The sequence below is a fragment of the Salvelinus namaycush genome, chromosome 36 (genome assembly GCF_016432855.1).
Source record: "Salvelinus namaycush isolate Seneca chromosome 36, SaNama_1.0, whole genome shotgun sequence".
NCBI classification, from domain to species: Eukaryota; Metazoa; Chordata; class Actinopteri; order Salmoniformes; family Salmonidae; genus Salvelinus; species Salvelinus namaycush.
The window spans coordinates 4,244,240-4,268,125 of record NC_052342.1 but is presented as its reverse complement, the minus strand read 5'-3'; the positions used below and the strand labels follow the sequence as shown (position 1 = coordinate 4,268,125).

The 23,886-nt window shown below is 43.9% G+C and overlaps 1 protein-coding gene across 1 annotated transcript in view; it reads left to right on the top strand.

The window, feature by feature from the left end:
* LOC120030206 (stromal interaction molecule 2-like) overlaps nt 1–23,886 on the top strand; it is a 53,278-nt gene that overhangs the window by 13,643 nt on the left and 15,749 nt on the right. The window contains exons 2-5 of the mRNA XM_038975557.1: nt 4,941–5,071; nt 14,201–14,312; nt 15,088–15,199; nt 18,674–18,789. Coding sequence (XP_038831485.1) covers nt 4,941–5,071; nt 14,201–14,312; nt 15,088–15,199; nt 18,674–18,789 — 471 coding nt within the window. The remainder of the gene's footprint in view (nt 1–4,940; nt 5,072–14,200; nt 14,313–15,087; nt 15,200–18,673; nt 18,790–23,886) is intronic.

Sequence of the window (23,886 nt, the reverse complement as noted above, 5' to 3'; positions counted from 1 at the left end):
ATAAGAAGCTCAATATTTATTGGAAAGGAGCATCAAGATCACCGTGCTCTTTCACCACCCTGTGAAGTTCATCATAAGTCATTTCATCTGTAGCCTAACACGGAACCCAAACCGGCGTGCGCCATCGTACACCAATTTATTTTGTCCCCCTACACCAAACCCGATCACGACACGCAGGTTAAAATATCAAAACAAACTCTGAACCAATTATATTAATTTGGGGACAGGTTGAAAAGCATTAAACATGTATGGCAATTTAGCTTGCACTTGCTAGCTAATTTGTCCTTTTTAGCTAGCTTGCTGTTGCTAGCTAATTTGTCCTGGGATATAAACAGTGAGTTGTTATTTTACCTGAACTGCACAAGGTCATCTACTCCGACAAATTAATCCACACATAAAACGGCCAACTGAATCATTTCTAGTCATCTCTCCTCCTTCCAGGCCTTTTCATCGTTGAACTTATATGGTTATCTCATCTAAACTTTCATTGTATTACCACGACAACCGGCAAAACAGTTCGTCTTTCAATCACCGACGTGGGTTTAACCAATGAGGAGATGGCACGTGGGTACCTGCTTCTATAAACCAATGAGGAGATGGGAGAGGCAGGACTTTCAGCGCGATCTGCGTTAGAAATAGGAATTATTTCTATTTTAGCCCTTGGCAACGCAGACGCTCGTTGGTGTGCGCGAGCAGTGTGGGTGCAATAATTGAATAACATGGATTTCTACATTTATTTTGCGACGCTCGCGCACGCGACGTGTCCGGTCTGGTCAGCATGTAATAAACTGCATTATTTCCCGCTTCGTAGTGGGAGGAATACACACCATATCATCATGTGACTCCCAAGTTTACATCGATATGATGGTTATTATATCAATATTTGACCATTAAGGCGTTTCCACTGGATTTCTCGCATAATACATTTTATGACACAAAAAGATCCCAACATGTCGAAAAACAATCTGTTGGCATTTATAAAATTGTACCGAACCCGCTGTCGTGATTTTTTTGTTGTTGTATTATATGACTTTACTCACATAAAAACTGTGGGTGGAAACTTAGTTGCTGTAATAGTTTTCCATTAAAAATATTTCTCAAGCTATAGTTTTGCTAGGACTATCTGGGAGGGGTCTGAGTGGGGATGGGAAAACTGAAAACCAGAGGTTTTTGGCAGAGAGGTTTGGAACTCTCTTTGTTATTGGTCTATTAATCAATTTACCACCTGGTGATGTCACCAGGCAAGCTGAAACCATGCAAACCTGTTGATTAGAAAGTCCTGTGTAAATTGTATTTTCAACCAGCAACAATCAGGAAATAACACTGATCAAATGTTTTCACACTTTTACCTAGTGGTGAGAGAGTTGGATTTGAGACCAGAGCAATGGTTGTTGTCACACTGGCACATAGATGGTATGTAAATGTGGAAATATGTAAATTGCTGCGAGGGAGGACGTCTGCTAAGCAAATAGATTGTGTAACCTTTGTAAAAACACAATTTAGTTAGGCTTAGCCTTAAATGTTTTTGTCTGCGTGACAAGTTGCATGGAAAGTTGCGTTTGGTTAATTCTGTGATTTTAGATACCTTATTTGATGATAATGTCAATGATTTACTGAAAGTATTACTTATATATCCTAGGTGTGTTCATGACATACAGTGTATACGGTATGGAACACTCAACAGAAGTTTTGTCCAATCAAGTCTCTTTTCCAGTTAAAAAGTTTCCGTCCAATCACACACACTTGCCAACAATAGTTTTGCCAAGTAATGTGGGCTTTCTCCCCAATGGACTCAGCCTGGGCTGTGGTCCAATTAAACGTCTCCATTAGCTGCCACATTGCCAAGCAGCAACACTATAGCTAACTGAGGTGTCAAGTCTAGTTTCAGTAACAAGATCCTAGATCAAAAACAGAAAACCCCTTTCCCTACGCAAGCCAGTCTGTTACTAATGATTGGACTGAGAGTGACTGGTAGATATTGTTTGACGTCTTGGCTGGATAGATGGATGAACCTAATTGTTGTGTTGATTCAGTGTTTTATTAACATAATCCATCATGATTGTTTGATGCTTACCATAGTGGTTTGGTCAGTTGGGCACTGTTTCAAACCCTGATCACTCTGTGTGTGTGTGTATGTGTTGTTTATTGTTCAAAAGCTAATGCCTTACTCATTGTATAGAGTGGAATGCGCTTCTAAGAAATATTGTCTCATTCTATATGTAACGGATGTGAAATGGCTAGCTAGTTAGCGGGTACGCGCTAGTAGCGTTTCAATCAGTTACGTCACTTGCTCTGAAACCTATTAGTAGTGTTGCCCCTTGCTCTGCAAGAGCCGCGGCTTTTGTGGAGCGATGGGTAACGATGCTTCGTGGGTGACCGTTGTTGATGTGTGCAGAGGGTCCCTGGTTCGCGCCCGAGGTCGGGGCGAGGGGACGTACTAAAGTTATACTGTTACATTGATGCTGTTGACCCGGATCACTGGTTGCTGCGGAAAAGGAGGAGGTTGAAAGGGGGGTGAGTGTAACGGATGTGAAATGGCTAGCTAGTTAGCGGGTACGCGCTAGTAGCGTTTCAATCAGTTACGTCACTTGCTCTGAAACCTATTAGTAGTGTTGCCCCTTGCTCTGCAAGAGCCGCGGCTTTTGTGGAGCGATGGGTAACGATGCTTCGTGGGTGACCGTTGTTGATGTGTGCAGAGGGTCCCTGGTTCGCGCCCGAGGTCGGGGCGAGGGGACGTACTAAAGTTATACTGTTACATATACATCCCATCTGGTTTGTCCCAGTGTAGGGGTTGTGAACATAGACTAGAGTCCATGTGTACACTACATTGTCAGCTGTATGTATGTTTTCAGCCGTGCATGTCTATAGTCGTGGCCAAAAGTTTTGAGAATGACATAAATATTAATTTTCACAAAGTCTGATGCCTCAGTTTGTATGATGGCAATTTGCATATACTCCAGAATGTTATGAAGAGTGATCAGATGAATTGCAATTAATTGCAAAGTCCCTCTTTGCCATGCAAATGAACTGAATCCCCCCCTAAAAATGTCCACTGCATTTCAGCCCTGCCACAAAAGGACCAGCTGACATCATGTCAGTGATTCTCTCGTTAACACAGGTGTGAGTGTTGATGAGGACAAGGCTGGAGATCACTTTGTCATGCTGATTGAGTTTGAATAACAGACTGGAAGCTTCAAAAGGAGGGTGGTGCTTGGAATCATTTTTCTTCCTCGGTCAACCATGGTTACCTGCAAGGGAACACGTGCCGTCATCATTGCTTTGCACAAAAAGGGCTTCACAGGCAAGGATATTGCTGCCAGTAAGATTGCACCTAAATCAACCATTTATCGGATCATCAAGAACGTCAAGGAGAGCGGTTCAATTGTTGTGAAGAAGGCTTCAGGGCACCCAAGAAAGTCCAGCAAGCGCCAGGACCGTCTCCTAAAGTTGATTCAGCTGCGGGATCGGGGCACCACCAGTACAGAGCTTATTCAGGAATGGCAGCAGGCAGGTGTGAGTGCATCTGCACGCACAGCGAGGCGAAGACTTTTGGAGGATGGCCTGGTGTCAAGAAGGGCAGCAAAGAAGCCACTTCTCTCCAGGAAAAACATCAGGGACAGACTGATATTCTGCAAATGGTACAGGGATTGGATTGCTGAGGACTGGGGTAAAGTCATTTTCTCTGATGAATCCCCTTTCCGATTGTTTGGGGCATCCGGAAAAAAGCTTGTCCGGAGAAGACAAGGTGAGCGCTACCATCAGTCCTGTGTCATGCCAACAGTAAAGCATCCTGAGACCATTCATGTGTGGGGTTGCTTCTCAGCCAAGGGAGTGGGCTCACTCACAATTTTGCCTAAGAACACAGCCATGAATAAAGAATGGTACCAACACATCCTCTGAGAGCAACTTCTCCCAACCATCCCGTAACAGTTTGGTGACGAACAATGCCTTTTCCAGCATGATGGAGCACCTTGCCATAAGGCAAAAGTGATAACTAAGTGGCTCGGGGAACAAAACATTGATATTTTGGGTCCACGACCAGGAAACTCCCCAGACCTTAATCCCACTGAGAACTTGTGGTCAATCCTCAAGAGGCGGGTGGACAAACAAAAACCCACAAATTCTGACAAACTCCAAGCATTGATTATGCAAGAATGGGCTGCCATCAGTCAGGATGTGGCCCAGAAGTTAATTGACAGCATACCAGGGCGGATTGCAGAGGTCTTGAAAAAGAAGGGTCAACACTGCAAATATCGACTCATTGCATCAACTTCATGTAACTGTCAATAAAAGCCTTTGACACTTATGAAATACTTGTAATTATACTTCAGTATTCCATAATAACATCCGACAAAAATATCGAAAGACACAAGCAGCAAACTTTGTGGAAATTAATATTTGTCATTCTCAAAACCTTTGGCCACGACTGTACTCAGTCTTGCATAGTGTGTGTGTGCACGTTTTTGTGTGTTTCTAGCTTATGCGCAGGCATGCTATCTTGAGTATGTGTGTTCCATTAGAGTGTATGCAGAGTGTGTGTGTCGCGCGCACAGACAGATTGGCACGGACCTAGCCTCACACTGTCCTTTTGAAAGGGAAACACGGTTCTGATTGACTCATTTGCTGGGGGATTCTCTGGCGCAGAAATGAAAACAGTGTGGCCTCTTGGCACGTGAGTGGAATAGCAATGGCATACCAGGCAGTAAAATGGTGACATCATTAAGGGATTATAGATTTCACCTGGATTCACCTGATCAGTCTGTCATGGAAAGAGTGTGTCATGTTTTGTTCACATAATGGATCATTTACAGTGTACATCTGTCAATGTCTTGCCAAATGGACGTTCATAAATCTGATTAATACACACGGCTCCACGCCAGCGACCTTTTAACTTGAGTTTGACCTTTAATATTTGACCTTTGAACTCTCTCTTCCTTCAGACCCCTGTCTGACGGTGATGCCGCCATGCATGGGCGATGCAGACCGTTTCAGCCTGGAGGCGCTCCGGGTCATCCACAAACAGCTGGACGACGATAATGACGGGGGGATTGAGGTCAACGAGAGTGTGGAGGTGCGTAATACTAATACAGCATTAGTCTATGTATGTGTAATGATCTGGTCATGTCTGTTACCTGGTAATTTCTGTTACCAAGTTGTTTGTGTCACCAAATCATGTGTGTTACTTGGTCATTTTTCAAGTCATCACTGTTACCTGGTCATCACTGTTACCTGGTCATCACTGTTACCTGGTCATCACTGTTACCTGGTCATCACTGTTAGCTGGTCATCACTGTTAGCTGGTCATCACTGTTAGCTGGTCATTTCTGTTACCTGGTCATTTCTGTTACCTGGTCATTTCCGTTAAAGTTATTTCTGTTTCTGATAGTTTTCTTTCAAGTAGGCATTTTTAAGGTGGAATGCTTTTGGGTTGAATTGCACTGGGCCTTAGCCCTCATAAACAACCCCATAAACTCATGGTAAAATGTTTGCAAGCCAATAATCAGCTTAGGAAGCTAGTGGGGAGATAGTGGAGAGAAGGGAGGGAAAGAGAATTTAAAAAAGAGAGAATGAGAATATGGTAGGCCTTTCTCAGTGTGTTTGACAGTAAGACCTGACCTGCTCTGTCCTGTGCCCTCTCGTAATCAACTTAGTTTAAACGCCCGACGTAGCCATTTTAAATCAGTACAAAATAATTTATTGGTTACAATTAAGTACCTTACTAGCTAGGTTTCCATCCAATTGGCGACATATTGTCATGTGAATATTCCGACTTTTATGGTGTTAGTGTTTTTAATTAAAGGCCCATCTGATGAAACTAAGGGCTTTTGTCAGATTCTCTCTCTCTCTCTCTCTCTCTCTGTGTGTGTGTGTGTGTGTGTGAAATCAAATGTATTTGTCCCATACACATGGTTAGCAGATGTTAATGCAAGTGTAGCCAAATGCTTGTATGTGTGTTGTGTGCCAGGAGTAATTTTTAACTCGTAGAGCTGCAGTGGTGTGAGAAACTGTTATACCGTCGCCCTTGGCCCGGGGGGCATCTCAGAAAAGCAGGGGGGGGCGGCCATTTATGGACCCTTTTAAGGCCCCTAAGAGCAGAGGTGTTGAAGCTGGCCCCCGTCCGAGTAGGTGTCTGTGCGTGTACGTACATACATTTGTGTGTGCTTGCGTGTATATGTACACATACATTTATTGTGTATGTGTACACATTTGTGTTTGTGTGTCCATGCATGTGTGTGACAGGGGGATGACGGAGCAAGGTGCTGACCTTCGACTTTATAAGGGCAAAGAGAAGCTGCGGGAAAAAAAACGTTGTTTTTGGCGGCGGGGGGGGGTCACCGGAATGATTTAGGAGCTCGTCTCTTCTGGAGTGCAAGAAGGCAAAGCGTTGCTCATTTTTCCAAGCCTTGAGCTGTCCTGAGATCAGATTTGAAGCCCTTAAGAGGACTGTTGTCGCTGATCCTAGATCAGAACCCAGGAGAAACTTGACCCTGCAGTATGTGACTATTCCCTGGGACATTGTTGCATGCATATTGGATTTACACGCTCAGGCCCACGTGACTGTCCCTGCTCGTTTCTCTTCTATCATGCTGTATCAAGAGCATAACAGTCTTTTTGAAAGTTCATGCAATTATATAGACCTTTCCCAGAACTTGTTTAGCAAAATTTGTTTGCTTCTTTCGTTATTGAAGAAATTAAATGCCTTAATCATTATTTAATGCCTTTTGGGGATTTTGTCAGGAAAGTGTTCAATTTACTTAAATTTTTTTCATGGAACAAGTTTGTTTTTGATGAAATTGAGTCTGTTTTTTAATTAAGTTGTGACGAGAATAGTCCATGTGTGACCTCAGAGTTAAACCTCTTTATGACTCATTGGTTACTGTCATGACTGTCATGACCTCCATCCCTCTTCCTGGCAGTGGTGAGGTAACAGGGGTGACGGTGACGGGGGTGAGGATGGTGGCAGGTGAGATGATGAGGGTTGGGGAAAGGAGGTCAATTTGGGGACGTCCTCACCCCCTGTAACCCACATCTGGCCCAGGAAACCATACACCCCCCCCAGTAGAGCTACTGTATTCAGGTAGATTCACTATTTTATTGACTTGGATTATTTTTGTAATTTTGCGCGCACTCTCAGACACAAATGCACACACACGGGGGGGGGGGGGGGGGGGGGGGGGCATAATTTCTTGAAGGAAGGACAGCTTGGCGAGATGCTGACTTGTAGCATTGATCCCAACTAGAGGATCCGTGGCTAGACATTCAGACCTCCGGGGAAAAAAAAGCACGCACACCGCTAACAAACTGCCCCCACCCCGCCCTCTCCCCCCTGCCTCACCCAGTTCTTTCTTCAACACACCCTCAGACGGGGTCTAAAAAGCCCCCCCCCTCTTCTTTGCCTTCAAGGTGATTTGGAAAGTAACTCACTCATTTCACCTCGGTACTATGTAACAAGAAGGGACTTGCTAAGCTGCGGTGTCTGTGTGTGTAAAACGCAATAAGCAGACAAGGCCTAATAGAATAGAGTATAACATAACAATATAAAACAAACAAAAATAAAGTTTTAACGATCATCACATCGATGGGCTTTGATTACCGCCGCATTTCTTCAGTGGGGTTTACACCTTCTCACCCACAACTCCCTTTGCATATGGTGGAGTAGAATATGGAGAGGAGGAGAGGAGGCGGAGGTGTGTAGCAGTATGCTGAGGCCCGTCGCAGAGGTGAGGCCGGTTAGTCGCCAGGGACGGCAGCTGCGCCGCACTCACTGGCTGTGGCTCTTCCGTCTACTTAAGAGACGCTACAAGATCAGGTTCCATCTCTTTGAAATAGCAAGAACAGAATTCACGTCACACTGGAAGGGGGGGGGGGGGGGGGTTCTAGGAGATGGACAGTATTTAAGTGTCCCGGTAGATTGGCTACTGGCGAAGTGAGAGAAAGCACTCCCCGGCCCAAAGACAGCCCAAGCATTTTACCCCCGTCAGTTGGAATCCGATCCGAAGGGCCAGGCGATGTCTTCTTTGAGACCACTGCAGATCACTCTGTGTATGTGCACTCGCATGTGTATGCGATGCGTGCTAGTGTGTGTGTGTAAGCCCATATCCCTTTGAAGAAATGTCTCTCATTATCTGGAGATGTCTGAACACAAGTAGTTGAACACAAGACACAGATAGTCAGTGACCCTTCAAGCAAAAGTTTGGACACACCTATTCATTCAAGGGTTTTTCTTTATTTGTACTATTTTCTACATTGCAGAATAATAGTGAAGACATCAAAACTATGAAATAACACATATGGAAACATGTAGTAACCAAAAAAGTGTTAAACAAATCAATCTATTTTAGATTATTCAAAGTAGCCACCTTTTTCCAGTCATAGAGGAGTGTGTGTGTGTGTGTATTTACCTTTCTGTCCATGTGAGATGATGATTTCCTGGTCATATGTCAAGTGACTTAGCTACCAAATTACCTATTTAAAAAAAAAATAAAAAAAAAATTGTATAACATCAATAGCAAACAAATGGCAGTTGTGCAATTGGTTAATGTGTTCGTTAACAAATAAGCGTCCACTTATGACATTTATCAATGTGTTTGCGAGGAAAAACACTTCAACTGAACTGGGTCAATAATATTGTTTGTTATAGCTCAGACACACCGATAGGATTGTCAAACGTTTGCCTGCCGACAGTACTTCTGAACACAGTGTTGGCAGTCGTTCTATTTTGTGTTCACACAGCAAAGACCTTGAAGTCGTCAGCCACTTTAAGCCTTGTTAAAATACTCCAAACCAGAAGTTGTCAGTAGCTTTGTTTGGCAATGCATGTCTGTGTATCTGTTGTATCTTGTAGTAAAAATGTTTCCCCAGTTCTATTGAATTATCATGTTGATTTGTTAATTGTTTGTTCTCATCCCAACATCTGCTAGCTAGCTAACTAATAAGCTAGTGCACATTTTCAAAACTACTGAAAAAAAATCCTTCAAGCACAAAACTCCTTAGCTAGACGTAAAAGACTTGCTCTAGAATTTTTATTTTATTACGCAGCTTTATTGTTTTAGTTAGAACAATTTGAATGTAAATGGTGTATTAGACTGGAAAGATGTGCCCTATTTTTTTCCCTTTTTCTTGTCACTCCACCACGTGGAGGTTCGTGCTCTCTGATTGGGTCAAAGTCATGTTGTCGGCCACTGCCGAACATTGTGTTTCTACTAGTAGAAACAGCAGGTTTGTCGGTACACAGCATCTATGTATTTTGTTCTAGCAAGAGAAGGAACGACTTCCTACTGTGATAACTACCTATAGGCGGTCAGATTCTCTGTGTGTTACATGATTTAGCAAACAAACGTTGAATTATGAACTTTGTCAATGTGTTTGTTAGCAAACAAACTCCAACATTGTTAATATGTTTGGAAATGAATAGTGTCATGCATGCACCAGGCACTTCTTAACCAACAGCCTGTGGTTAACAAGGTTAGAAAATGAGACACTGCATCACAGTGCTGAAGGCGTCACCACAGACCTGGGTTCGATCCCAGGCTGTATCACAACCGCCCATATTCGGGAGTCCCATAGGACGGCACACAATTGGCCCAGCGTCGTCCGGGTTAGGGGAGGGTTTGGCCTGGGGGGCTTTACTTGGCTCATCACGCTCTAGCGACTCCGTGTGGCTGGCTGGGCACCTGCAGGCTGACCCCGATTGTCAGTTGAATGGTGTTTCCTCCGAAACATTGCGGCTGGCTTCCGGGCAGGTGTTAAGAAGCGTTGTTTGGCGGGTAATGTTTCGGAGGATGCATGACTCGACCTTCGCCTCCGGAGCCCGTTGGGGAGTTGCAGTGATAAGACAAGATCGAAATTGGGGATAAAAAATAAATGTATTATGGGCAAAAAATCTAATTGCGATTTATATATATATTTTTTGGTACCAAATATTGTGATTTTACTTACGATTATATATCAAAACACTTGGGTAAACTGTTGGAATCATAAAATTAGAATGATCATTATATTTCTATGGTTGGAATACAGTGTGCATTTGGAATGCAGTTTTGTGTGGCATGACAACGAATGAAAAAGTAATGGAGGAGATGGTTGTGACAGAATAGGAACCAAAGTTTGTAGAACCCTTTTAGATTCCATGTAGAACCCTCTGTGGAAACATGAATAGGTTCTTTCTTCTTAGCACATTAAATATTGCCTTCCAGTAACTTATCTCAACACACAGCATGACCACAAGATATAACAGCAATTCATTACATAGACAGTCCAACCCACATAACCCACACAGAGAACCACATTGAGCTATTCCTCCAAGATAACATTTATGGTTTATAACCACATTACTTAGCCTATATCTAGCCTTTTTTTTAATGGTTGATTGGCCTATAACTGGCCAATGCAAAAACGTATGTCCACATTTCTGTTTAATTTGTATGTGTGTGTCATATGTTGTGTTGGTGGTGATTATCACTATATGCAATCCCCACAGCCTTACTGCATTCAATTAGTTTCATAGTTGCTACTATGGACTCAGTATTGCTTTGATCACTTGTAGCAGGCCTGTCTCTAATCATTCATACCAGACCGGTCTCTCTGTGAGCTGATTCTAGATCAGCTGTCTCTTGCAGCAATAGACCTGTCTTAAGTCATTCAAACCATATCTCTCTGCCTCTGCTCCATCTCTCTCGTTGCCTCTGCTCCATCTCTCTCTCTCTGTCTCTCTCCCTCTCTCTCTGACTCTCCCCCTCTGTCTGTGTGTGTGTGTGTGTGTGTATATATGTGTACAAAACCCCTAAAAAGGAAGAAAAGAGGGAATGAATGTGTGCTAAGGAGCCTGCCCTGTGGGCTGAGCAGGGGCTCCGTACTGTATGGGGGGGGGGGGGGGGGGGGGTTAGAATCGTCCGAAGGGCTTGTGACTGACAGGGCCCCTAATAAAGTATTAGAACAAAATATGAAATGATTAACCTATAACCATTAATATAATATTTTATTTACAATGTACTAATAAAACTAGCGGCTTATTTTTTTTTCTTTTCTTGTTTTTGGCAAAAATTAAACATCCAGAGAGCCCCCCCCCCCCCCCCCCCCCCCCCACCCCCCCCCCCCCCCCCCCCCCCCCCCCCCCTCTATTTCCAGCGCGGATGGTACTCGTTAGCAGTGAAATGCAGGTGAGGAGTGCCGGTGGAGCATCATGTCTCAGCTTCCTAAAGAAAAATCTGACTTCCAAAAACGAAAAGAAAGAAAAGAATGACAGGAGAGAGAAAAGAACTGTCACCCAATATTTCACAAAGGAAAGTGGGCGTAGTCCGTGAGTGGTGGAAATTAACCTGTTAGCATAGTCCATAGTGAAATAGGCTACTTTTGCTCCCCTAACATTAGTTACTTAATATCTTCACAGAAAATTGAGTGTTTACATTTCGCTTCAATTTTTGCCGACATTTAATCAACGCAGGCAAACTTTTAGCAAGCTATTCCTACTAAATCAGTTGTTCCTGCCCCTGCCTGGTGCCAGGCCCAACAGATGCAGCTTCAGGCTCGGCAGACCTGTCTCCCCATCCCCCTGAACCAGCCCTGTCTCCCAACTGAAGGTGGTGAGCAGCATTGTGTTGAATGACATGTCAGTTGGCATAATTGCAGGTACTGCAATGCATTGAGGACAGGAATGTGATTCTCCAGTCAGGAAAAATCTCACTTGACACAGAGGCAGCCAATATCAGAGCCTTAAAGGAAGAGATGCCGGCTCTTAGAGATGGATGGGAGTCTCTCCTGTCTGAGGCAACACTGATTGCTATGCAAATGGATGTTGCACATCAATTTATCAAGGAACACAGTCGCCAGAGGAAAAGAAAGAGATTCCCTGATGAGACCTCTCAAGAGGAGACGGCTCAGGACAGTGCAGCAATGGTGTTTCGGAACACAGTGTTTTTTACTGCTATGGACAACATCATAAGTGACTTGGACACTAGGTTCCACACCACTGCAAAAAATTGTAGAATCATTTTCTGCTGTTCTGAAAGTTGGTCAGATTAGTGAGGATAAAGTCCCTTCTGTGTGCCAACCACTGATCATGAAGTATTCCAGAGATGTCACACCTGAGTTTCAACATGAAGTAAGACACCTGAACACTGTATATGCTGCCACTTTCCCCCATAACTTGTCCCCTCTTGGTCTCCTGAATGCAATTTCTAAGCTGCAGCTGCAAAGCATTTTTGGAGAAGTGTGCGTTGCTTTACGTATATTTTGCACACTGCCTGTGACTGTTGCTGGTGGCGAGAGAGCTTCCAGTAAGCTAAAACTGATAAAAAAATTATAAAAATAAAATTGAGGTCCACTATGTCCCAGGACAGGCGTTGCAGTCTTGCCATGCTGTCCATTGAAAGTCAGTTAGCTGGAAAGCTGGACTTCAAAGACTTGATCAGTGACTTTCTAGCGAGAAGGATCGGCGCTGGGCTCTTGGTGAGTGAGGCTGAGCAATTGCCAGTGATAACTGTTAAAATGGCATGGCTATGGATATACGACACACATGATGCCCACAGGCTGAGAACAAGAAATGTCTCAAAGTAATGGCTGGATTGCCATCACATTTGTTGTGCACAATCAAGACCCCAAGTGGAAGAAACCTGTTGATTTGGTGACCTCTTGACCTTTCCTCTAGCGCCACCATCAGGCCTTTTCATTTCCATTTTGTTTTCCATTTCCACTTTTCCAGCTGCTTATTGTCTAGTTGGTATGTATACTCTGTTCAAAATATCTGCTGCTGATTTTATTATTTTGTTATATCATTCCACAGGTGATAATGTTACTTTATTTTAATTGAAGAGGTTAATGTATATTTAAGTTATATTTATTTTAAGTTAACATGAATGAATAAGAGAATTTTCCATTCAAGAATTTGACCATTAAAATGACATTTAGACTGTAAAAGATGGCCTTTAGCACATTTCTTATAGAGGGTATCAGTCCTGCATCAAATAGTGCATTCCACTGTATGCAGAATGTTGCATGCATGTCTGCACAGTGTTATATTATCACAGCTCTCACACACACACAGCTCACTATCGCACAGTAAATATTGGACTACAAGAGAGTTGCAAGCCTGCAAAGGTAGAGTTATTTAAAGCTTTGAATGGGTCGATTGGGTTCTGGAGGTGTGTGGTTACAGCAATTGCGCAGGGTTGGTGGGGCCTCAATGTGATATCTTTTCATAGGGGCCCAAAATCCCCGGTGGCGCCCCTGGGGCTGAGACTGGATCTCTGGGTCCAGACTTCTCAAACGTCATTGTCACAACAACACCTGTAGCCTGAGCATAGAAAGACGACGACCAGATCTCACATCACACTGAAAGTCATGTCCGCTGTCGTTCAGGGTTCTCTGCAATGTCATAACTTCCATCCTGTATTTAGTCGATGTTAACTGCTTCAATTTGATTGAAGTCTATAACGATACAATGCGATATATACACTGCTCAAAAAAATAAAGGGAACACTTAAACAACACACTGTAACTCCAAGTCAATCACACTTTGCTGTGTCTGTCAGCGTAGTGTCCAGAGCATGGAGGCGCTACCAGGACACAGGCCAGTACATCAGGAGACGTGGAGGAGGCCGTAGGAGGGCAACAACCCAGCAGCAGGACCGCTAGCTCCGCCTTTGTGCAAGGAGTAGCACTGCCAGAGCTCTGCAAAATGACCTCCAGCAGGCCACAAATGTGCATGTGTCAGCATATGGTCTCACAAGGGCTCTGAGGATCTCATCTCGGTACCTAATGGCAGTCAGGCTACCTCTGGCGAGCACATGGAGGGCTGTGCGGCCCCACAAAGAAATGCCACCCCACACCATGACTGACCCACCGCCAAACCGGTCATGCTGGAGGATGTTGCAGGCAGCAGAACGTTCTCCACAGCGTCTCCAGACTCTGTCACGTCTGTCACATGTGCTCATGTGCTCAGTGTGAACCTGCTTTCATCTGTGAAGAGCACAGGACGCCAGTGGCGAATTTGCCAATCTTGGTGTTCTCTGGCAAATGCCAAACGTCCTGCACTGTGTTGGGCTGTAAGCACAACCCCCACCTGTGGACGTCGGGCCCTCATACCACCCTCATGGAGTCTGTTTCTGACCGTTTGAGCAGACACATGCACATTTGTGGCCTGCTGGAGGTCATTACTGCATGAGACCAGTAATGATACCGAAATGTGTTTTTCTTCTTGCAGTTTATTAGAGAAGACATGAAGCAACAGCAAACGAACAAACACAGTAACCTGCACAGAGAAGACCAACACATCACTGTGGAGGAGCTGTGGAAGGGCTGGAAAACCTCTGAAGGTAGGAGATCGATGGAAGGGAGAGAAGGATGGAGGGAGGGTGAGAAAGGGGAAGGGAGAGAGCAAGAAATGGAGGGAAGTACTGTCGGGATTGGGATACTGGAGGGAGGTAGGGAAGAGAAATGGTAAATGGACATTGTGTAACTAACTTTTTCTCCCTGTCTCTCAATCCAATTTGCTTTATTGGCATGACTTAACAATGTACATTTTGCCAAAGCGTACTTGAGATTTACAATATCAACATACAGTGCCAGTCGAAAGTTTGGACACCTACTCATTCAACGTTTTTTCTTTATTTTTTACTAATTTCTACATTGCGGATAAAAAAAAAAATCTTCAGTATTATTCTACAATGTAGAAATGTAGAAAATAGTTAAAATTAAGAAAAATCCGGAATGAGTATGTGTCCAAACCTTTGACTGGTACTGTAATTAAAATAATAATAATTAATATGATCAAAGGGACAACAGTAACAACAATAACCAAGGGTCAAAATGACTATACATTTAACAATGGCATGGCATAGAGCACGAGTGCAGGTTGGTTGGTCTGTAAGACACTGTCCCTCATTTTATGGAAGGCAGAAATATAGTGCCTTGCCAACCCACAGCTCCCTGCGTCCTCCCCCAACAGGACTCGTAGCCTATTCTCACCAGAGAGGTCTTTGAAACTTTGAATAAGGGTTTCAAATCTGGGGAAATGACACTCTCTAATTGTTTTATATATTTTTTAAAACATTTTTGTCAGGAAATTTATCTCGCTCTCGCTCTCTGTAGTTCACAACTGGACAACAGATGACACGGTCCAGTGGCTTAAGGAGTCGGTGGAGCTGCCTCAGTATGAGAGGAACTTCAGAGACTTCCGGTTCAACGGAAACACGCTGCCTCGGTGAGTACGTTATCACACTACGTCTCAGTATACCCTCCAAATTGACTTGTGGTTCGAGGACGACACTAACATTTTACCAAGGCAGAGATAAGTGGCCCAGATCGAGACGCATGGTTACAGCAGTGGACGCGTCAATTCAGGCTACACATTCGACTGAGGCGTTTACCTTATGTTCATGTTCTTATATTTTATTATTTCATATTGTTGTCGCGTTGTCGAGAAGGAGCCTGCAAGTAAGCGTTTAGTTGGCCAATGTATACCATACGACTTACATATGACTAATAAAACGTGAAACGTGTACAGTAGTGACATTGTTATGACATTGTACAATCGTAGAATGTCATAACACTTTCAGCATTTTTAACAGATGTCTCTTTACGTTAATCAAATTGTGGGTGCACTGTTATTTTTTTGAGTGTACAAATGTGAGTGGGTAGCCAACAGGAGTGCCTTTTTAAAGGGATTTTGTTGTTGTTGACAATCCGTTGAAAAACATTGACTGGTTGTGTTCATGTCACATGAAAAGGTAATACATGATAAAAGTTACATGACAAATATTTCCTATGTTTACTAGGCCCATGGAGATCACACTAAATGAATAGGAATTCTATGATTAGAAGCACCCCAAAAAATTGCATGCACAATGCTACTCAGACCAATGCTGCTGACTGCTGGATATGTGAGGTAGTGCAGGTGGAATGGGAAAGAAACTACCAAACGTGACACAGAGACACACACATATGCACAAAGGCACGCACACACACACACACACCCACCATGTACCCACTTCGACTGACACAAAATCTCCCTATCCATGTAGTCACATTAGTGCAATTTAGTGTACTTACACCCCAGTCTTTGTCATGACCCTGAAGTCAGCAGGATATTTTGTTATATAAAGGTGTCACCTATTGACTTTAACTTGAAACCACCTGTTTAGTTGTCATCAATAAGAGTAAGAGAAGTTATATTAGAAGCTCTTTAGGATTGTGATTCACCGATAGCCGGACGTACACTACCGTTCAAAAGTTTGGGGTCACTTAGACATGTCCTTGTTTTCCATGAGAACATACATGAAATGAGTTGCAAAATGAAAAGGAAATATAGTCAAGATGTTGACAAGGTTATAAATAATTGTGTCCTTCAAACGTTTTGCTTTCGTCAAAGAATCCTCCATTTGCAGCAATTACAGCCTTGCAGACCTTTGGCATTCTAGTTGTCAGTTTGTTGAGGTAATCTGAAGAGATTTCACCCCATGCTTCCTGAAGCACCTACCACAAGTTGGATTGTCTTGATGGGCACTTCTTACGTACCATACGGTCAAGCTGCTCCCACAACAGCTCAATATGGTTGAGATCCGGTGAATGTACTGGCCACTCCATTATAGACAGAATACCAGCTGACTGCTCCTTTCCTAAATAGTTCTTGCATATAGTTTAGAGCTGTGCTTTGGGTCATTGTCCTGTTGTAGGAGGAAATTAGCTCCAATTAAGCACCGTCTACAGGGTATGGCATGGCGTTGCAAAATGGAGTGATATACTTCCTTCTTCAAGATCCCTTTTACCCTGTACAAATCTACCACTTTACCACCACCAAAGCACCCCCAGACCATCACATTGCCTCCACCATGCTTGACAGGTGGCGTCAAGCACTCCTCCAGCATTGATTCATTTTTTCTGTCTCTCACGAATGTTCTTCTTTGTGATCCGAACACCTCAAACTTAGATTCGTCTGTCCATAACACTTTTTTCCAATCTTCCTCTATCCAGTGTCTATGTTCTTTTGCCCATATTAATCTTTTAGTTTTATTGGCCAGTCTGAGATATGGCTTTTTCTTTGCAACTCTGCGTAGAAGGCCAGCATCCCGGAGTCGCCTCTTCACTGTTGACGTTGAGACTGGTGTTTTGCAGGTACTATTTAATGTAGCTGCCAGTTGAGGACTTGTGAGGCGTCTGTTTCTCAAACTAGACACTAATGTACTTGTCCTCTTGCTCAATTGTGCACCGGGGCCTCCCACTCCTCTTTCTATTCTGGTTAGAGCCAGTTTGTGCTGTTCTGTGAAGGGAGTAGTACACAGTGTTGTGCGAGATCTTCAGTTTCTTGGTAATTTCTCGCATGGAATAGCCTTCATTTCTCAGAACAAGAATAGACTGACGAGTTTCAGAAGAAAGTTATTTGTTTCTGGCCATTTTGAGCCTGTAATCGAACCCACAAATGCTGATGCTCCAGATACTCAACTGGTCTAAAGAAGGCCAGTTTTATTGCTTCTTTAATCAGAACAACAGTTTTCAGCTGCGCTAATGTCATTGCAAAAGTATTCTCTAATGATCAATTAGCCTTTTAAAATGATCAACTTGGATTAGCTAACACAACGCTTGCCATTGGAACACAGGGGTTGCTGCTAATGGCTCTCTGTACGCCTATGTAGCTATTCCATAAAAAAAATCTGCCTTTTCCAGCTACAATACTCATTTACAACATTAACAATGTCTACACTGTATTTCTGATCAATTTGATGTTATTTTAGTGGAGTGTTTCTTTCACAAACAAGGACATTTCTAAGTGACCCCGAACTTTTGAACGGTAGTGCACGTGTGGGAATGAGTACACGGATAGAGGAAGGTGGAAGGGAGTTGAGGGGGATGGAGGGATCTCTAGGGTGTCAGGGGTGTTGTGTTTCCTCCCTTACCCACGGGTGCTGACTCACGAAACGATGTCACAGCAGTGGATCAGGTGTCGCTGGCTGCCATGTTGTCTGATCCAGTTTTAAGATGGTGGCGGCGGTGGCACGAGTACACAGGCACATTCAGACACACACACACACACACTTCAACTGACACAAAATCTCCCTACCCATGTAGTCACATTAGTGCAATTTAGTGTACTTACACCCCAGTTTTTATCATGACCCCAAAGTCAGCAGGATATTTTGTTATATAAAGGTGTCACCTATTGACTTTAACTTGAAACCAACTGTTTAGTTGTCATCAATAAGAGTAAGAGAAGTTATATTAGAAGCTCTTTAGGATTGAGATTCACTGCTAGTGGGACGTATGTATAGAATGAGTACATGGAAAGAATAGAGTGGGAGGGGGATAGAGGAGGGTAGAAGGGAGTTGAGGGGATGGTGGGGGTGTCTTGGGGGTCAGGGGTGTTGTGTTTCCCCCCCACCCGTACCCGTGGGCACTGACTCATGAAACGATGTCACAGCAGTGGATCAGGTGTCGCTGACTGCCATGTTGTCTGATCCAGTTTAAGATGGTGGCGGTGGTGGCACGAGTACACAGGCACGTTCAGACACTCACACACAGACACACCAACGCCCATTTAACACATGAGACGGGAAAACAGAAACACACACGTCTGCTTACTTGGCCATGTATGCACGGTTGAACAAGTTCTCAAACAAAGAGTATAGTTATTGTGAAAACATTCCCAACCCTCACCAATCCATTCTTTCTCTCTCTATTTCAGATTAGCGGCAAACGAACCGTCGTTTATGTCTGGTCAGCTAAAGATATTAGACCAGCGGCACAAACAGAAACTAAATCTTAAAGCCCTAGATGCTGTGCTCTTCGGCCCTCCCTTACGTAAGTATTTGTATTTATTATGGATCCCCGTTAGCTGCTGCCAAAGCAGCAGCTACTCTTCCTGGGGCCCAACAAAATTAAGGCAGTTTATACAATTTTAAAACATTACAATACATTCACAGATTTCACAACACACTGTGTGCCCTCAGGCCCCTACTCCACCACTACCACATATCTACAGTACTATATTCGTGTATGTATCGTGTGTGTGTGTGTGCATGTGTCTGTGCCAATGTTTGTGTTGCTTCACAGTCCCCGCTGTTCTAGAAGGTGTTTTTTTAATCATTTTTTTTTTTTAATCAAATTTTACTGCTTGAGTTATAGATGTTATAGATGTTATAACCATGTATTGCTACCACTGTATCATCAAAGGTATTATCTAAGTGAGTTTCAGAGGTAGTCGGAATACTGATGTCATCTGTTACAAGTTATTGACTTCATGGACCTTGTTTCTTAGGCTACATATGTTAACATGGGCTATTTTTAGCACTTTTCTGGGTTCCATGGTTGTTTTTAATGCTTTACTGGGAAGCGTATCAGAGGTAGACTTACTCGTGTTATTTACATTGGAGCTGATAGTGCAGGGTGAGCTGCATAAAGTGGTCTTCCTACTATTGCACACCGCCTCAGTGCAACTCTGGTTTATAGGCTCATGATTACTGCTTACAATAGCTGTAGGTTAAACAGATGTATTCGGTGCAATTAGGGGTACATCAATTAAATGACTTACATTGTGTTTGCCAATGCCCCTAAGATCATGCACATTTGATGCAGCATTATGACGACTCATTGTCACAATGGTAGGGATTAACTGAGCTGGTCTTGGGTCATTGATAAGTCATTGTTTCAACGCAGCCATGAAATACGTGGACAGAGTCCAGGAGCCATGATGATTTGGATGGACTCCGTCATTCCTGTAGAGTATCTTCTGTTTCCAGAAGGTGTCAAAGTTATCTATAAAAGTGACTCCAGCAGAGCTACAGTAGTCTTTTAGCCAGATGTACAATGCCCATTTTTTTGAGTCTTTTTATGCTAAAATCAGTTCGTTTAAAATCAATTTTCAAATGTTCCCGAGCTGGCCCTCCTGATGTCGTTCTACCCCACATGGACTACGACAGTGTCAGCTCCCGGCATCTGTGGTAGAACAGTCGGAAGCAGCCTTGTTATGTCCTGTACTCGTGCTCCTGGTTAGCACAGGGTTTTTGTCCTGGGGACCCGAGATGTTTCTCACCATAGAGCTGCCGATGATGACAGCTGGTGATGTTGAATGTGCCGGTCTTTCAGGCAGCCTCGCGGTCTGGTGAGCCCCGATGAGCTGAACCCGAAGGTAGAAGCCACCGGAGAGAGAGACAGAGCCAAGGACGAAGACGCAGGTTCCTCCGGATCCGATCTTGATTGGGAAGCCACCACGGACGAAGGCGCCGGAACCTCTGGATCCAAGCTGTTTCTGGTCTGTGTCAGTCCGGGCTCAACATCTCCATGGAGACCCCCCGTTGCCAGAGGAGGCCGCCTTGGATTTCCACGGCGAGTGACGTACCTCCATGGCTGGTTGGTTGGGTCGAGATCAGCTCCGTTCTCCAGGGAAGGGGGAGACCCCTTCGGGGATGGAACCCTGCCTAGCACCTGCCAATCAGCTGTGGAGAGCCGACACGGTGGCAAAACTTCCACCACACCAGAGCGGCGTCTGGCTACTGGGGTGGAAGAAACATAAAAAGTAGGTGGGCGTGGGTTCCCCAGTAGCTTATGTAGGTTAGCTACTTGCTTGCTAACATTTGTGGCCTGCTGGAGGTCATTTTGCAGGGCTCTGGCAGTGCACCTCCTTGCACAAAGGCGGAGGTAGCGGTCCTGCTGCTGGGTTGTTGCCCTCCTACGGCCTCCTCCACGTCTCCTGATGTACTGGCCTGTCTCCTGGTAGCGCCTCCATGCTCTGGACACTACGCTGACAGACACAGCAAACCTTTTTGCCACAGCTCGCATTGATGTGCCATCCTGGATGAACTGCACTACCTGAGCCACTTGTGTGGGTTGTAGACTCCGTCTCATGCTACCACTAGAGTGAGAGCACCGCCAGCATTCAAAAGTGACCAAAACATCAGCCAGGAAGCATAGGAACTGAGAAGTGGTCTGTGATCACCACCTGCAGAATCACTCCTTTTTTGGGGGTGTCTTGCTAATTGCCTATAATTTCCACCTTTTGTCTATTCCATTTGCACAACAGCATGTGAAATTTATTGTCAATCAGTGTTGCTTCCTAAGTGGACAGTTTGATTTCACAGAAGTGTGATTGACTTGGAGTTACATTGTGTTGTTTAAGTGTTCCCTTTATTTTTTTGAGCAGTGTATATTTTTTTGCTAAACGGATTGGTTCGATTGCAATAAACAGGCAGAACTTAGAACACAGTGGGCTCCATCATTCTTGAATGGAAGACGTTTGGAATCGCCAAGTCAATTCTTAGAGCTGGCCGCCCTGCCAAACTGAGCAATCGGGGAGAAGGGCCTTGGTCAGGGAGGTGACCAAGAACCCGATGGTCACTCTGACAGAGCTCCAGAGTTCCTCTGTGGATATGGGAGAACCTTCCAGAAGGACAACCATCTCTGAAGCACTCCACCAATCAGGCCTTTATGGTAGAGTGGCCAGACGGAAGCCACTCCTCAGTAAAAGGCACATGACAGCCCGCTTGGATTTTCCAAAAGGTACCTGAAGATTCTCTGGTCTGATGAAACCAAGATTGAACTCTTTGGCCTGAATTCCAAGCGCCATTTCTGGAAGTGACCTGGCACCGTACCTATGGTGAAGCCTGGTGGTGGCAGCATCATGCTGTGGGGATGTTTTTCCGCGGCAGGGACTGGGAGTCTAGTCAGGATCGGAGCAAAGTTCAGAGAGATCCTTGATGAAAACCTGCTCCAGAGTGCTCAGGATGTCAGACTGGGGCGAAGGTTCACCTTCCAACAGGACAACAACCCTAAGCACACAGCCAAGACAACGCAGGAGTGGCTTCGGGACTGATCTCTGAATGTCATTGAATGGCCCAGCCAGAGCCCGGACTTGAACCTGATCAAACATCTCTGGAGAGACCTGAAAATAACTATGCAGTGATGCTCCCCATCCAACCTGACAGAGCTTGAGAGGATCTGCAGAGAAGAATGGTAGAAACTCTACAAATACAGGCGTGCCAAGCTAGTAGTGTTTTTGTCATTATGGGGTATTGTGTGTAGATTGATGAGGAGAAAAAAACAATTAAATCAATGTTAGAATAAGGCTGTAACGTAACAAAATGTGCAACAGTCAAGGGGTCTGAATACTTTCTGAATGCATCTTAAAGCAAGAATCCTTAATTGAAACAATAACAAAGCAGGCACCCAACCTGTTTTAAATAAAAAATGAATTAATCGTATGAGCAAAAAATATTTCACTCTATTTGGAACGCTAAGCCAGACAAAATTAAACGTGCGTATTTATAAAATGAATGAGTTTGTGAGTTTCACTCATACATGAGTTTCACTCATACATACATTTGACTTAAATCTGAACTGGTTCTCTAGTGGATTATTAAGAAAGACCCATCCTTTGTTCAAAAATTGCCTTCATACAGATTACAACTTCTCATTTCCGATTAATTGAAAATGAAACTTTTTTGTTCAAAGTATTTACTATTTTTGTTCAACGTATTTCTTATACAAGCCATACAAAGCTCGGTACTGTAGAAAATAGTAAAAATAAGGAAAAACCCTGGATTGAGTAGGTGTGTCCAAACTGTTGACTGGTACTGTACATACACTGGGTATTTGTGTGTGTATGTGTATATATACACAGTTGAAGTCGGAAGTTAACATGAACTTAGGTTGGGGTCATTAACTTGTTTTAGAACCACTCCACAAATTTCTTGTTAACAAACCATAGTTTTGGCACGTTGGTTAGCACATCTACTTTGTGCATGACACAAGTAATTTTTCCAACAATTGTTTACAGACAGATTATTTCACTTAATCACAATTCCAGTGGGTCAGAAGTTTACATACACTAAGTTGACTGTGCCTTTTAAACAGCTTGGAAAATTCCAGAAAATGATGTCATGGCTTTAGAAGCTTCTCAAAGGCTAATGAACATCATTTGAGTCAATTGGAGGTGTACCTGTGGATGTATTTCAAGGTCTACCTTCAAACTCAGTGCCTCTTTGCTTGACATTATGGGAAAATCAAAAGAAATCAGCCAAGACCCAAAACATTGTAGACCTCCACAAGTCTGGTTCATCCTTGGGAGCAATTTCCAAACGCCTGAAGGTACCACCTTCATCTGTACAAACAATAATATGCAAGTATAAACACCATGGGACCACGCAGCCGTCATACCGCTCAGGAAGGAGACGCGTTCTGTCTCCTAGAGATGAACGTACTTTGGTGCGAAAAGTGCAAATCAATCCCAGAACAACAGCAACGGACCTTGTGAAGATGCTGGAGGAAACAGGTACAAAACTATCTATATCCACAGTAAAATGAGTCCTATATCAACATAACCTGAAAGGCCACACAGCAAGGAAGAAGCCACTGCTCCGAAACTGCCATAAAAAAGCCAGACTACGGTTTGCAACTGCACATGGGACAAAGTACTTTTTGGAGAAATGTCCTCTGGTCTGATGAAACAAAAATAGAACTGTTTGGCCATAATGACCATAGTTATGTTTGGAGGAAAAAGGGGGATGCTTGCAAGCTGAAGAACACCATCCCAACCGCGAAGCACGGGGAACGCAGCATCATGTTGTGGGGGTGCTTTAGTGCAGGAGGGACTGGTGCACTTCACAAAACAAATGGTATCATAAGGAAGGAAAATTATGTGGATATATTGAAGCAACATCTCAAGACATCAGTCAGGAAGTTAAAGCTTGGTCGCAAATGGGTCTTCCATATGGACAATGACCCCAAGCGTACTTCCGAAGTTGTGGCAAAATGGCATAAGGACAACAAAGTCAAGGTATTGGAGTGGCCATCACAAAGCCCTGACCTTTGTGTGGGCAGAACTGAAAAAAACGTGTGTGAGCAAGTAGGCCTACAAACCTGACTCGGTTACACCAGCTCTGTTAGGAGGAATGGGCCAAAATT